At 46.8% G+C, this 13,728-nt stretch overlaps 2 protein-coding genes across 2 annotated transcripts in view; both read right to left on the reverse strand.

Moving 5' to 3' along the window:
• wdr19 (WD repeat domain 19) overlaps window positions 1-5,652 on the reverse strand; it is a 17,588-nt gene extending 11,936 nt beyond the window's left edge. Inside the window, exons 1-14 of the mRNA XM_056586856.1 lie at window positions 5,568-5,652; window positions 5,211-5,302; window positions 5,032-5,097; window positions 4,814-4,939; window positions 4,511-4,626; window positions 4,161-4,276; window positions 3,675-3,755; window positions 3,469-3,581; window positions 3,133-3,306; window positions 2,956-3,026; window positions 2,630-2,802; window positions 1,794-1,914; window positions 1,137-1,243; window positions 796-915 (exon numbers count right to left, since the gene is read on the reverse strand). Of these exons, the coding sequence (XP_056442831.1) occupies window positions 796-915; window positions 1,137-1,243; window positions 1,794-1,914; window positions 2,630-2,802; window positions 2,956-3,026; window positions 3,133-3,306; window positions 3,469-3,581; window positions 3,675-3,755; window positions 4,161-4,276; window positions 4,511-4,626; window positions 4,814-4,939; window positions 5,032-5,097; window positions 5,211-5,302; window positions 5,568-5,573 (1,482 nt within the window). The 5' untranslated portion in view covers window positions 5,574-5,652. The remainder of the gene's footprint in view (window positions 1-795; window positions 916-1,136; window positions 1,244-1,793; window positions 1,915-2,629; window positions 2,803-2,955; window positions 3,027-3,132; window positions 3,307-3,468; window positions 3,582-3,674; window positions 3,756-4,160; window positions 4,277-4,510; window positions 4,627-4,813; window positions 4,940-5,031; window positions 5,098-5,210; window positions 5,303-5,567) is intronic.
• Window positions 5,653-9,896: 4,244 nt separating this feature from the next.
• The window catches only part of cplx2a (complexin 2a), a 5,422-nt gene continuing 1,590 nt past the window's right edge, over window positions 9,897-13,728 (reverse strand). Inside the window, exons 2-3 of the mRNA XM_056587303.1 lie at window positions 13,055-13,233; window positions 9,897-10,395 (exon numbers count right to left, since the gene is read on the reverse strand). Of these exons, the coding sequence (XP_056443278.1) occupies window positions 10,201-10,395; window positions 13,055-13,233 (374 nt within the window). The 3' untranslated portion in view covers window positions 9,897-10,200. The remainder of the gene's footprint in view (window positions 10,396-13,054; window positions 13,234-13,728) is intronic.

Raw genomic sequence — 13,728 nt, forward strand, 5'->3', positions numbered from 1 at the left:
CACACAGAGGGAGACACAGGGAGAGACACAGGGAGAGACAGTTAGAGACACAGTGAGAGACACACAGAGGGAGACACAGGGAGAGACAGTGAGAGACACAGTGAGAGACACAGTTTGAGACACAGGGAGAGACAGTTAGAGACACAGTGAGAGACACAGTGAGAGACACAGAGGGAGACACGGTGAGAGACACAGAGGGAGACAGTGAGAGACACAGAGGGAGACAGTGTGAGACACAGGGGGAGACAGAGAGAGACAGAGGGAGACAGAGAGACACACAGAGAGGGAGACAGAGAGACACAGAGGGAGACACGGTGAGAGACACAGAGGGAGACAGTGAGAGACACAGAGGGAGACAGTGAGAGACACAGAGGGAGCCAGTGAGAGACACAGAGGGAGACAGAGAGAGACAGAGGGAGACAGAGAGACACACAGAGAGGGAGACAGAGTGACACAGAGGGAGACAGTGAGAGACACAGAGGGAGACAGTGAGAGACACAGAGGGAGACAGTGAGAGACACAGAGGGAGACACGGTGAGAGACACAGAGGGAGACACAGTGAGAGACACAGAGGGAGACAGAGAGAGACACAGAGGGAGACACAGTGAGAGACACAGAGGGAGACAGAGAGAGACACAGAGGAGCCAGTGAGAGACACAGAGGGAGCCAGTGAGAGACACAGAGGGAGACAGTGAGAGACACAGAGGGAGACATAGAGACAGAGGGAGACATAGAGACACACAGAGCCAGTGAGCCCCACAGACGGACGCAGAGGGGAGAGGGGAGAGCTCGTACATCAGTGCCGTAGTACAGCAGGTCGGCGGTCAGGGCGTGGCAGAGGATGCGACCCTGCGTGCGCTCGTCCTCGGGGAACAGCTTCATCTGCTTCTTCTCGTCATGCTCGTCTCTTTCGATCTGAAAAGACACACATAGCCGCGGACACACACACACACACACACACACACACACACACACACACACACACACACACACACACACACACACACACACACACACACACACACACACACACACACACACACGCACACGCACACGCAGTAAGACTCCATTTGATTGGCTACGCTGGCTGTTAAAGCTCAAGCCGACGTCCTGGTTCTTTGCGCCCACAGCCTCACCATGTGCAGCTGCACCTTCCCCTCCAGCAGGGCGGCAGCGTGGTCGGCGCTGAGGCACATGCTGGCCACGGTCCCCAGGTACTCCACGTCCTTCAGCCGGCTGAACCCTGAGGGGGGGGGGGGGGGGGGGGGGGGGGAGGGGGGGGCACCGTCACGTGGTTTGAGTGGCCGTACATGCGCTTAGGAAACTAGGGCTGCGCCATTAATTTAATTTTATTCGTGATTTCGACTTTTGGGTCTCCGAACGAATATATATATATATATATATATATATATATATATATATATATATTCTTTAAATTTTACATAGATATTGCAGAACAGCTGGATACATATTTGTACATTTTTCGCTTTTAACATTTTTTCAGTTACAAAGTGTTTTTCTGCTGAACAAATGCAGAATGTTTTCAAACTCAAAAAGAATCCTTTGAACAATCGTGATTTCAATATTAAACAAAATAATCGTGATTTAGACTATCTCCATAATCTAGCAGCCCTATATGAAACCTCCCACACTGGGGGGTAAAGGGGGCGGTCTTTGGGGGGGGGGGGGGGGGGGGGGGGGGGGTTGCAGATTGCGACCCACTGAATGCCTTGCCTGCATAAAGTCATGTACCATGCATTCACACCCCCTTAACGGTGAAGCTGAACACATACCCGCCTCCTGGTCCAGCAAGGCGTAGAACCAGGCTCTGTTGTTCATGCCCACCGCGACATGGAAGGGCCCCACCGCGATGAAGGTAGGCTCCACCTCCACCTCTATGGCCATTGGGGCCTCCTGAGGGCCAGCCACACATACATAACACAGTGATTAACCTACAGCGCCCTCTTTAAAGGTCCCGTGACATGCCACCAGGTGTGAGTGTGATTAGCCGCTACAGGCCATTTTGGAAATCTGCCCCTTATGATATCACAGGTGGGCGTGTCCACCTAGATGTGTGCTGGATAGGTCATTCTACCGGCCTACCCAGTGGACTGTGTCAAACGTTGCTCATCTGAACGACACACTTCTAGGTGGACACGCCCACCTGTGATGTCATAAGGGGCAGACTTCCAAAACGGCTTGTGGCGGCTAATCACACTCACACCTGGTGGCACGCCACGGGACCTTTAACTGTTACAGGCACCGTGGTGGGGCTGGTGCTTAATGTGTTGGTGAGACCGTGTGTGTGCGTCTGTGTCTGTCTGTCTGTCCTCCTGTGTCTGTTTGTCTGTTTGTGCGTGTCTTTGAGTCTGTGCGTGCATCTGTGTGTGTCTGCGTGCATCTTTGTATTTCTGTGCGTGCATCTGTGTGGGTCTGTGTGTGTGCGTGCCTGCGTCTGTACGTGTCTGTGCGTGCTTTTGTTTGCTATGCGTGCGTCTGTCTATCTGTGTGTCCGTCCGTCCGTGCGTGCGTGCGTGCGTGCGTGCGTGCGTGCGTGCGTGCGTGCGTGCGTGCGTGCGTGCGTGCGTGCGTGCGTGCGTGCGTGCGTGCGTGTGCGCGCGGCCCTCACCCCCTCCACCGGGTTGGCCACGGTGACCTCCAGTAGCGAGGTGAGGTAGGCCAGCCGCGTGCCGCAGCTGTCCCCCAGGATGGGCAGCTTGGTGAGGAAGACGTGCAGAGTGCCCCTCTGGGTGGACACGGCCAGCAGCTGCCCGTCGTCGGTCCAGTTCAGCTGGTCCAGGCCTGGCCAGAGACACACGGGGGGGGATGATGGAGAAGAGAAAGTTAAACCCGTTAGGAATAGCATGGGGATGGAGAGGAAAGGCTGGTAAAAACGAGCAGGGAAAAAGGTTATTCTGAGTTGATGTAGCGAGCAACAGGATTAGGGGGTTCCACCTTTAGTCTCGTCATCCAAATGCACAATGTTGCTGATGTCTTTGAGCTCCGTCAGGTCGTGAATCTTAATGCTGAGAAAAAACAGGAAAAACTCACATCAACAACAGCTTACTACCCTTCACACACAGACACATCTCAGTAGTGTGTGTGTGTGTGTGTGTGTCTGTGTGTGTCTACCTGTTGTCTCCGCAGGACGCAGCCTTGTTCAAGGACTGGGAGATGGCCACGCTGGTCAGGCTGTCCTTGTGGTTGTGCGCCTGGTACAGCTCCTGGCCGATCTCCCGGATGTGGGTGGAGATCACCACAAAGTAGCCGTGGGAGAAGCCAATCAGGATGTAGCCATCACCGTACCTGAAGGGGGCGGAGTTGTGAATTAGAACGAGAGTGAGAGTGAGAGTGAGAGAGAGACAGAGAGACAGAGAGAGAGAGAGAGAGAGAGAGAGAGAGAGAGAGGGAGAGAGAGAGAGAGCGAGAGAGAGAGAGAGAGAGAGAGACGTGCGTGGTGAGCAGTACCAGCGGTAGGAGACAATGCTGCCGTAGCGCGGCTGGAAGGCCAGCTCTATGGGGTTGTCCGGGTCGTTGAGGTTGAACAGGAAGAGCGTCTTCTTCCCCACGGAGGCGCTCACCTGGGTAGGGGGTGCAGAGGTCAGGGGTCAGATTGGGTCGGGTACAGTTACTGTATCCGATGGCAGGAGGCGGGACCGAGCGGGGAGACCCACTGTGCTCTCTCCGGGAGACGACCTCTCGTCCGTCTTCATCACGGAGAAGTACACGTCTGAAGGCTCGGCGCGCAGAGACGTCTGGCGCCGCACGTCGACCAACGGGAGGGCAGAGAGAAGTCACACGCACAAAATGTCCATCGATTCGTTTTTTTTTTTTCAGTTTCTTCGATTTGTACTGGCTGAATAACAATTAATTTCCTCTGGGAGAACTACAACTCCCAGGTGCAGCAGCATGCTTATGGGGAGACATAGGCGTCACACAGACGTCCGGTATGTAATAACTGACTCGATGACCCGTAGCTACAAGCAAACCACTTCCAGGTTGACCGGGACTTCCATATTACCAGCAGATGTTGATTGGGTAAAAACTATCTGTGTGGAAGCAGATATAAAAAAAGCTAAAGTTGGGTTTGCAAACATCATCAGAGCTAGGAATGGGGTCACAGGCACGGTTTGGTACAGTCTGCGCTGTTGGGGGTCTACCTGCCGGATGGTGTCCCCCTCATGGTTGCTAACGGTAACGGTGCGGTCATCGCTGCCGAGAGCCAACAGGTTGTGGGAGCTCCAGCACCCACACGTGATTCTCTTGGTGTGTTTACCTGAGGGACGTTAGGGAAGGACATGGAAAACAAGTCATAAACAGTCATTCACCCTTGTCTGTATGGTTATAAATTCAGTGTTTGTTTTTGTTTGTTTGTGCCTGCTTGCGTGCATCTATTTGTGCGTGTGTGTGTGTGTGTATCTATGTGTAGGTGTGTGTGCATGTGTATGTTTGTGTGTATGTGTGTGTGTGTGTGTGTGTGTGTGTGTGTGTGTGTGTGTGTGTGTTTTACCCAGAACAGGTATCTTGCGTGAGGTCTGCTGGTTGTAGATCAGTAAGTTTCCTTTTGCTGTTCCAACTGCCAACAGCGGAGTGGTCTTTGACCAAAGGAGGAACGACATCTGATCTCTTGGTTGTGAAAAGGCAATGTAAAACATACCATCAACAATACCATCTTTTAAAGACTAATATTAATGACAAATTGTAGAAAATGTGTAGAATATTTAGATCTTATGTCTCCATGAATGTGGAATATCACTTAAAATTGTGTTATTGCTTCTTTGTTTTGTGCAACGTTATGGCAGTGTTTCCCTACTTCATTCCGCTGTCGATCTGCGACGTCTTGTTGACACTGGCGTCCCACAGGTAGATGGAGCTGGACTTCTCAGATATGACTGCGAGAATATCACCATCCTTATCCCAGTCCATGGCCACACAATGCCTTAAAGAAAATGGAAAGGAAGAAGGACCTTTCTGTGGTGGTTTGGGTTTTGTTTGCTTCGTTATTACGTAGGCATACGCCAGGATATTTACCCTGGTAGCCCGAGTTCATTCCTCTTCTGTCCATGTCTATCAAATATCTTCACCGAGTTATCATTTCTGTGAGAAACCAGAAGCACAAGGCGATTAACCAGTGGGGTCGTCCTACTTACGGCACACAATGCATAGGAGCGTGACAGCCGTTCATGTTCACTCTGTCACCCTGAACTCACCCCGCAACAGCGATGTAGTTCCCGAGCGTCTTCTGCCACTTGTACAACAGGCTGGACCCGGACCAGGCTTTCTCCGTGATGGTGAAGACACGCTGGAGAGCAAACACATGACAGGTTACCAACCGTATTGTTCTGATGTGCATTGTAAAGTTCTAGTTATGACTTATACCGCCTGCGCTTTAATCGCGTGTTGACAACAACAGTGGTTCTATGGGCTATCTCTGACAGCTAACTATTTAGCTTTCGATGCTTGCTAACGTGAGAGTAGTTTGATCATCGATCATTCTAACCGAACTATTAACGCAATACATACAGTTCCATTTGCCAACTATGTTTTTTGTATTCGTTTCAACAAACCTTCATTGTGATTATATTTATTCGGCCCCCTTAACCGCCCCAATGAATATAAGCATCTTCGCAGCAACAGTTGTGTATTTCCCAGAATGCCTCAGTGTTAAGCGTCCGTAGTAGCGTTGTCTTAGCAACAGCGCTCAGCCAATGCGCTGCAGTCTAGCGCGCTGAACAGAATAAAGCAGTGTCTGCAAATTACAACCATTCCAACTTAACTGCCCGATAATTAATGACAAACCGGAGGTAGATAGATATTTTAATCAAGTAAAACTTTAGATAATCAGTATCATATAGTATATATACATAGAGAGAGAGCGAGAGAGAGAGGGAAAGAGAGAGAGAGAAATTGTTTGTGTGTGTGTGGGGGGGGATGCTTGTGTGTGTGCGTGCGTGCGTGCGTGCGTGTGTGTGTCAAACCAATGACGCAGCCACCAATATTTCAGTCCCCTCAATGTATTTGCAAGAGCGTATCATTTAAAACGCTTGTGACATGTTTCTACACGCTATTCACTAGAGGTCAGCATTGGGTAGTTTATAGTTGTAACGTTGCTGGATTGTCAGGTCGTTCAACATTGTAATTATTCTTTGATGCAATCTCCAAGGGTGTTTGCATTAATGCATTTTGACATTCACAGGCAAGGTGGCGTCATGGCCTGAAAAAAATATCTCTCATCTCCAGTCTCTCTGCAGAGATTGGCTGTGGCGCCTTCTGTGTTTGACCTCCCTGCTCAGATTCCCACAGGGTAATCATTTCTCCTCTACCAAAGACTGCCGTGCTGTACTCTCCATACTTCACAGCCTCTCAAATCGCAAGACTCGCTTTGTCTTCCTCTTCTCTGCATCAAAAACCTCTCTCCCTATGAGTCTTCCCCCCCTCCCTTTTGATATAAACTTGATTGGTTAATTGATTGCAGCTGAGCCATCAGGGAGTTTCTTTTGAAATCACAACCAGTGTCCTTCTCTCGGCTGTCACGACATTGTGTGTGTGTATTTGAGTGTGTGTGGACGGGGGCATGGGCTTGTGCGTGTGCGTGTGTGGTTGTGGGTGTGGGTGTGTGTGCGTGTGTACGTGTGTAAGTGTGTGTGTGTGCGTGCGTGAGTGTGTTTGGCCGTGGGCATGGGCGTGGGCGTGTGTGTATTTATGTGTGTGCGCGTGTCTGTGTGCATTTGCGTGTTCGTGTGTATGTACGTGTGTGTGGGTGGGTGGGCTGCCTCTGAGACCATTTACTCAATATGGTGGATTATTCAAATTGGATGGATTATAGAAAGACTCGCTTCTGGAATAGTTAATGCTGCTCTAATATGCCTAAACATAGCCTGAGTACACCAACAAGCTTAACATTTTCCCCCATTCAATGCTTTCATTTACAGCATGCTTATCAATACTGTGCAGTGAACCGCAGGGTACAAACATCCAACATTATGCATAGGCCCCCCTTTCATTTTCTACATGATGGCCTCAGCCCTTCTCTTCTCATTTATTACAGGAAATTGTGTTTTATATAGCATTTATTGTACGCCGCATCATTTCTGGTCTTTGAAATTTCCTTTGTTGAATAGAAATAAAAAATATATATGTAATAATAGTTATCACCAGTTAATATTAGTTTATTGGATTTTAATTTCTAAATCCAAAAAACGAAGAATCTGTTTTTAGTTTTCCTGGTCAGAAAGTGGAATGTACAACTAATACCATTTCACTCTTATTTTTGTCATTTGCACAGCATAAAATAAAATTGCAAGAAAACGAAGATGAAAAAACGGCCATCTTTTCTAAATTGTCCTTGGGGGGGAAAAAAATAAAACTGGTAACGAGTAAGCGGCTGCTGTCACATCCCCTAGTGGCCGCTGCCCATTGGCTGCGGTCGAGGAGATTACATCAGGTGGTGAAATAATTGGTTGGAAGATTAACAACCTGGAGAGTGCTTCTTCAGGAGCGAGCGTGGGCAACCAGGTGCAATACAATTACTTATCTATCCTACACAAATACACAAGTATTCACATTTCTATGCACATGCACATCACAAATCGATAGGAAAGACTTTACTATTAGGCAGTTGGACAGCTAAAAGATGCTCACTGCACACGTCTGGTGCCTACCTACTCTTCTTTGATAGCTACACTTTATTTATGGGTCTTTACATAATGGGTGCATAGGCATATTCTAAAGCCTACACCTATTTATTAGCAATAAGTGGGATGAATAATGTTTTCAACCGATCGTCCTGTTAAAAAACGATGGTGAAATGATCGTACAAAGCAGATGTTAATGGTCTCTTTGGAAGTGGACTACCCCGTTATGTAATACGGCCCACTCAAGGACACCCAGGGCACACATGTGTGAAGGTCACCCATGTGTCCTTCTCCATTGGTCCCAGGAATGGATACTTTTATTTCAAGTAGTAGATCTAGCCTACTTTATATACGATGGTGAATCAACCAAACAGAGTAGAGGTTCTTATTTGAGTTTCATCCATAAAACATGTGACCTTCACGTGGGTCCCAGTGATGGAGAACTTGGTTTCTGGTAGATCTAGCCTACTTTATATACGATGACGGCGAATAACCTTTTATTAGACCTATGAATTTCACCCATAGGCTGATGACTATATATATTATTTATTCAAAATCAAAATATGTACACACAATTTTCCCATTCTATTTATTTTAATTTGTATGTTATATAGAAAACCTTCTACCATAGAATTGTATTAAAGACCGAAAGTAGAATTAACATTTTCTGTTTGCTTGACACTGGTACATGATAGGCCTACACTTATTTATTAACGGTAGTAAACTGAAAGTATACTCTATTACTTTTAGTATGAAAGAAGTATAGGACCTACTAATAGCATACTTGAATAAATGTTTATTTTTGTAAGGGTAACTAGAGTTAGCTGACTCGCCAGCGTTAGCAACAGTAGGCAATTCTGGATACAGTTAGTTCTCTAACTGTAACTCGCTATAGCTAACTAAATAGTTAGTTAGACCTCTGGGATCTAACTAGCTAGAGGTATCTGACTAACTAATTAGAGTTAGCTGACTGACTAGCTAGACTAAGTAACAATGGGCAGTAACAGAAGACAGGACAGGGTTGTTTTGTGAACAAGTTTTGAAGGTTTTATTGAACCTCAGGCAGACATATTAATCCTTTATTGCTCTTGGCATTCCGTCCATCTCAACTGTGGCGTAGACCCACATTCAACCGAAGACACAGAAGCAAGCATTGCTTTAATTTTTTAACACATTCTTTTCAAACAGTCCAAAGTTTTGTTTGGTCAGTAATATAATATAGTTATATATCAATCACCAAATGAAAATACTTTCTCCATTTGGATTATTTGTGATTTAGCAATTTTCAAACCCAATTAAAACGTCGCAAAATTGTACACTTTTTTAATCCAGGTCAATGTTGTGCCTGTCAATATGTGCGAAATAATTACTACGATTATTAAAACATCGTGTTTACTTTTGGATTCTTTATGGCAAAAGCTTTAGGCTTTAGCAGTGTGGTGTGGGGTCTCTATACACGGTTACCCCAACAGAAAGCCCCTGCAAAACCAGTCAAATCAAAAGTCCTGAATGCATACATATTTTAAATATATTGGTATTACTTACTGTTACATAATTATCAACATGAGAGTGAAACAACATTCAAAATCAAGAGTTATTGCCTTAATATCTTTGCGTGACAAGAAGAGAAGGGGGAGGAGGGAGTACATATTATCCACACGACAATTTTTCCGACAAGACAGGTGTCATGCAAGACGCTAACAGGCGCAACAAGGGGGGGATTAGAAAAGTTTACACTAACACCAAATACATGTGGGACAGGGATGGGATCGACAGGAGAGATGATGTCTAACACTCACTATGTATGTGCAAAAGGTTTGACATAAATATCCAACATGGAAGAACAACAAAAGAGATTGTTTAGCTTAAGTAGCACACGATAAGAGTCTTCAAATTTCCTTCTTAAAATATGGCTTATCGAGTTTACAGATATCGTTATCTTAGAGACAAACACAGTTAGTATGGTTATTATAGGATCTGTAGCCCGCCGCGAGGCGCTTGTATCATGTATTTTTTTATTATTTATATACAAATAACGATGGCTGAGCCGGGCGGGGTGGTGGTGCTTCTGGGCGGCAGGAGAAGAAGGAGAACTAAAGATCTAAAACTTCTCAAACTAGAAGGAGACTCAACCTAGTGTTGTCGTTAGCCCACTCCCCCCCCCCCTCCCCCCGCCTCCCCCCCCCTGCTCCATGGCCTCCTTCGCAACATTAGCATAGCTAAGCTAACATTAGCATACGCCGTGCTAACGGCTGCCAAGCCTAGCGCCGGTTTAGCTAAATGTGGCAGGTTAGCCGCGGTTTACACTGTTGGCTCAAATGGAATGAATTTACTTCTTGACGTATGTCAAGACCTAGATATTTCTCTTTTTCTCTTTTTTGGTTTTTCCCGAAAAACGAAAACACAAAAATGGCAGCTACAACCCTTTTTTTTTGAGCGTGAATAGAAACCAAACGCATATCGTCTTTCGACCGAGCAGAGTCGACAGACGGGTTTTTTGATCCAACATTGTCAACCTCCGGCGCATGTTAGCTGAGCTAGTTAACGTTAGCATCGGCTAGCCCTGCTACTTCTTCAGCATGTCCTGCAGCGGTCCGGGGAGGTACTTCATCACCGTGTCCATAATGCTCTGCTCCTCCTCCTCTTCGTCGCCACAGCCCGCCGGCACCGCCTTCTTGGGCCGGGTCAGACTGCCCTCCGTCGCCTCCTCCATGGCCGCCGCCGCCTCCGCCTCGGCCACCTCCCTCTTCTTAATACCATACTGGAGGGGGAGGGGGTTGAGGGCGAGGGAGAGAGAGGGGGGGAGGGAGGGATGAAGGGGAAGGATGGAGGGAGGGAGGGGAGGGAGGGGAGGGATGGGAGGGGAGAGGAGAGGGAGTGATGGAGGAAGGGGAAGGATAGCGGGAGGGAGGGGTGATGGAGAGAGGGAGGGAGGGGGAGGGAGGGATGGGAGGGGAGAGGAGAGGGAGTGATGGAGGAAGGGGAAGGATAGCGGGAGGGAGGGGTGATGGAGAGAGGGAGGGAGGGGGAGGGAGGGAGGGAGGGAGGGAGGGAGGGAGGGAGGGATGGGAGGGGAGAGGAGAGGGAGTGGGAGGAGGAGGAGGATGAGGGAAGGCGAGAGATGGGGAGATAGATAAAGAGAGAAGGAGGGGGAGAGAGAGGGAGGGGATAGGGGGTGAGAGGGAGAGAGACAGAGAGAAGGAGCAAGGGAGATAGCGATGGAATGAGAGGTGAGAAAGACAGACAGTGGGACGGGTAAACAGACAGAGAGGAGACAGGAAGGGAGGGAGAGGGAGGTGAGAATACATTTGCTATTTCTGGAGTCGATCAATCCAAATGGAATTGGGTTCTGTAGTCATGTGATGACGCTGAACTGGGTTCAGGGTCTCTGCATCCGGTAAAACATTTGGACAGCGGGTAGCTGGATCTGGTGTGTGTTTGGGTGGAGAGGTCGCCGGGAGGGGAACCACTTTAATGTTCAATAGGCTTTCAAACAATGACTTAATTATTGTCTTCTTATAATCTATTTAATTGTCATTCCTCTCGGTAATTTCTGTTGGGCCCAGCTGCACACTTATAGCAGCCCTGAACGACTCGATCCCTTTATGGAAGTCCACCCCGGCTTTTAGAGTCAGCCGTCCCTGTTTTTGTCCCTCAGCTCCGGCCCCCCCAGCTCTCCACCAATGAGAGATGAGCTGGAGGAGGACTGGAGTGATGCATGGCAGGACATTAACTTTGTGGACCGGGCGAAGAATCCAGCCTACTGATTTGCAGGCCTTGGGGAACAGAGGTAAAATGGGGATAAATGAGGGGGGGGGGTGTTGGGTTTCCAACCCAGCTGGTTGCATAGCAACAGTTCCCTGGTGACAGCCTCACAGAAGCTCCTGCCAACGGAGTGTGCTACTGCCGAGGATTCTGGGTAATGTACACTCTTTGATTCTACCGCTATAGCCTCTGGCTCTTGTGGCGAGAAGAATTTTAAAGTAAGTTAATACTGCAAAACTGTCTTTAATATTCATCAGTCTGGAGCTACAGATTATAGACTTTGGAGGAAATAAACTTTATCGATTCAAATGTACTGGTCTTAAGATGTGATACTGAACATTGCTCTACTTAGGTTTATTTTTTATATTTTATAATGTAAAGAAATGAACTAGAAGGTGAAATCAGTTATCCGGCTACACCAGAAATATTGCCCATGGTCCCAAGAGTTAAATGGTTGTCTCTGATGTAATAGTGATTAGTTAATCAGTTAGTTAGTGAGTTAGTTATGCCCTTATTTGTCTCTGTCGTATAATTAAATTAGTTAATGAGTAAGTTAGTGAGTTAGTTATGTCCTAACCGGTCTCTGTCGTATAAGTTAATTAGTAAATTAGTAAGTTAGTGAGTTAGTTATGTCCTAGCTTGTCTCTGAGGTATTAGTGAGTTAGTAAGTTAGTGAGTTAGTTAGTTGTGTCCTACTTTGTCTCTGATGTATTAGTGAGTTAGTTGGTCGTATAGTTGTGTCCTACCATGTCTTTATTGTATTAGTGAGTAGGTTAGTGGGTTAGTTTAGTGAGTTAGTTATGTCCTACCTTGTCTTTGATGTATTAGTGAGTAGGTTAGTTGGTTAGTTAGTGAGTTAGTTGTGTCCTAACCGGTCTCTGTCGTATAAGTTAATTAGTAAATTAGTAAGTTAGTGAGTTAGTTATGTCCTAGCTTGTCTCTGAGGTATTAGTGAGTTAGTAAGTTAGTGAGTTAGTTAGTTGTGTCCTACTTTGTCTCTGATGTATTAGTGAGTTAGTTGGTCGTATAGTTGTGTCCTACCATGTCTTTATTGTATTAGTGAGTAGGTTAGTGGGTTAGTTAGTGAGTTAGTTATGTCCTACCTTGTCTTTGATGTATTAGTGAGTAGGTTAGTTGGTTAGTTAGTGAGTTAGTTGTGTCCTACCTTGTCTTTGATGTATTAGTGAGTAGGTTAGTGGGTAAGTTAGTGAGTTAGTTGTGTCCTACCTTGTCTTTAATGTATTAGTGTGTAGGTTGGTGGGTTAAGTTAGTGAGTTAGTTATGTCCTACCATGTCTTTGATGTATTAGTGAGTAGGTTAGTGGGTAAGTTAGTGAGTTAGTTGTGTCCTACCATGTCTTTAATGTATTAGTGAGTAGGTTAGTGGGTAAGTTAGTGAGTTAGTTATGTCCTACCTTGTCTTTGATGTATTAGTGAGTAGGTTAGTGAGTTAGTTAGTGAGTTAGTTACTGTATGTCCTACCTTGTCTTTAATGTATTAGTGAGTAGGTTAGTGAGTTAGTTGTGTCCTACCATGTCTCTGATGTATTAGTGAGTAGGTTAGTGAGTTAGTTAGTGAGTTAGTTGTGTCCTACCTTGTCCCTGATGTATTAGTGAGTAGGTTAGTGGGTTAGTTAGTGAGTTAGTTGTGTCCTACCTTGTCCCTGATGCCTTGCCTCATGTTTTCCCTCTCGTGCTCCATCTTGGCGTACTTGTCCTTCCTCTCCTCCTCCTGCTGCCTCAGCGCCTCCTGGCGTTCCTCCTCCTTCTTGTCTGCGTCGGGGTCCTCCTCCTTCTCCTCCCCGCCCAGCATCTTCCCCACATCAGGGGGGCCTCCTATAGGAGGAGGAGAGAGCTGTGTGAGATTGACAGCCCAAATCGACCAATTGGAAGGAGAGGTGAGACGGCTCTAATTAGACGTACAGACATGAGAATCCACTAGGATACCGTTTTGGATCGGATGATGAGAGTTGGGGGAGTTTGACCAATAGGATGGAGAGCTGTGGGAGATTGACCAATCGGATGGAGAGTTGTGGGAGATTGACCAATCGGATGGAGAGTTGTGGGAGATTGACCAATCGGATGGAGAGTTTGGGGGGATTGAGCAATAAGATGGAAGTTGGAGGAGATTGATCGATAGGATCGAGTGTTTGGAAGCTGCGAGGCACCAGCTGTGTAGACATAAGAGTACGAGTAGAAGCATTTTTTAAATGGTGAACTATATTTAGAGACACGGAAATAATCCTATAAACACACATACAAATGAATGCAGCTATGCAAAGACTGCCCTTTTGCACGCACACAAAGACACACGCCATAAGGTTTCGTGAG

The sequence above is a fragment of the Gadus chalcogrammus genome, chromosome 3 (genome assembly GCF_026213295.1).
Source record: "Gadus chalcogrammus isolate NIFS_2021 chromosome 3, NIFS_Gcha_1.0, whole genome shotgun sequence".
Taxonomy (NCBI): domain Eukaryota; kingdom Metazoa; phylum Chordata; class Actinopteri; order Gadiformes; family Gadidae; genus Gadus; species Gadus chalcogrammus.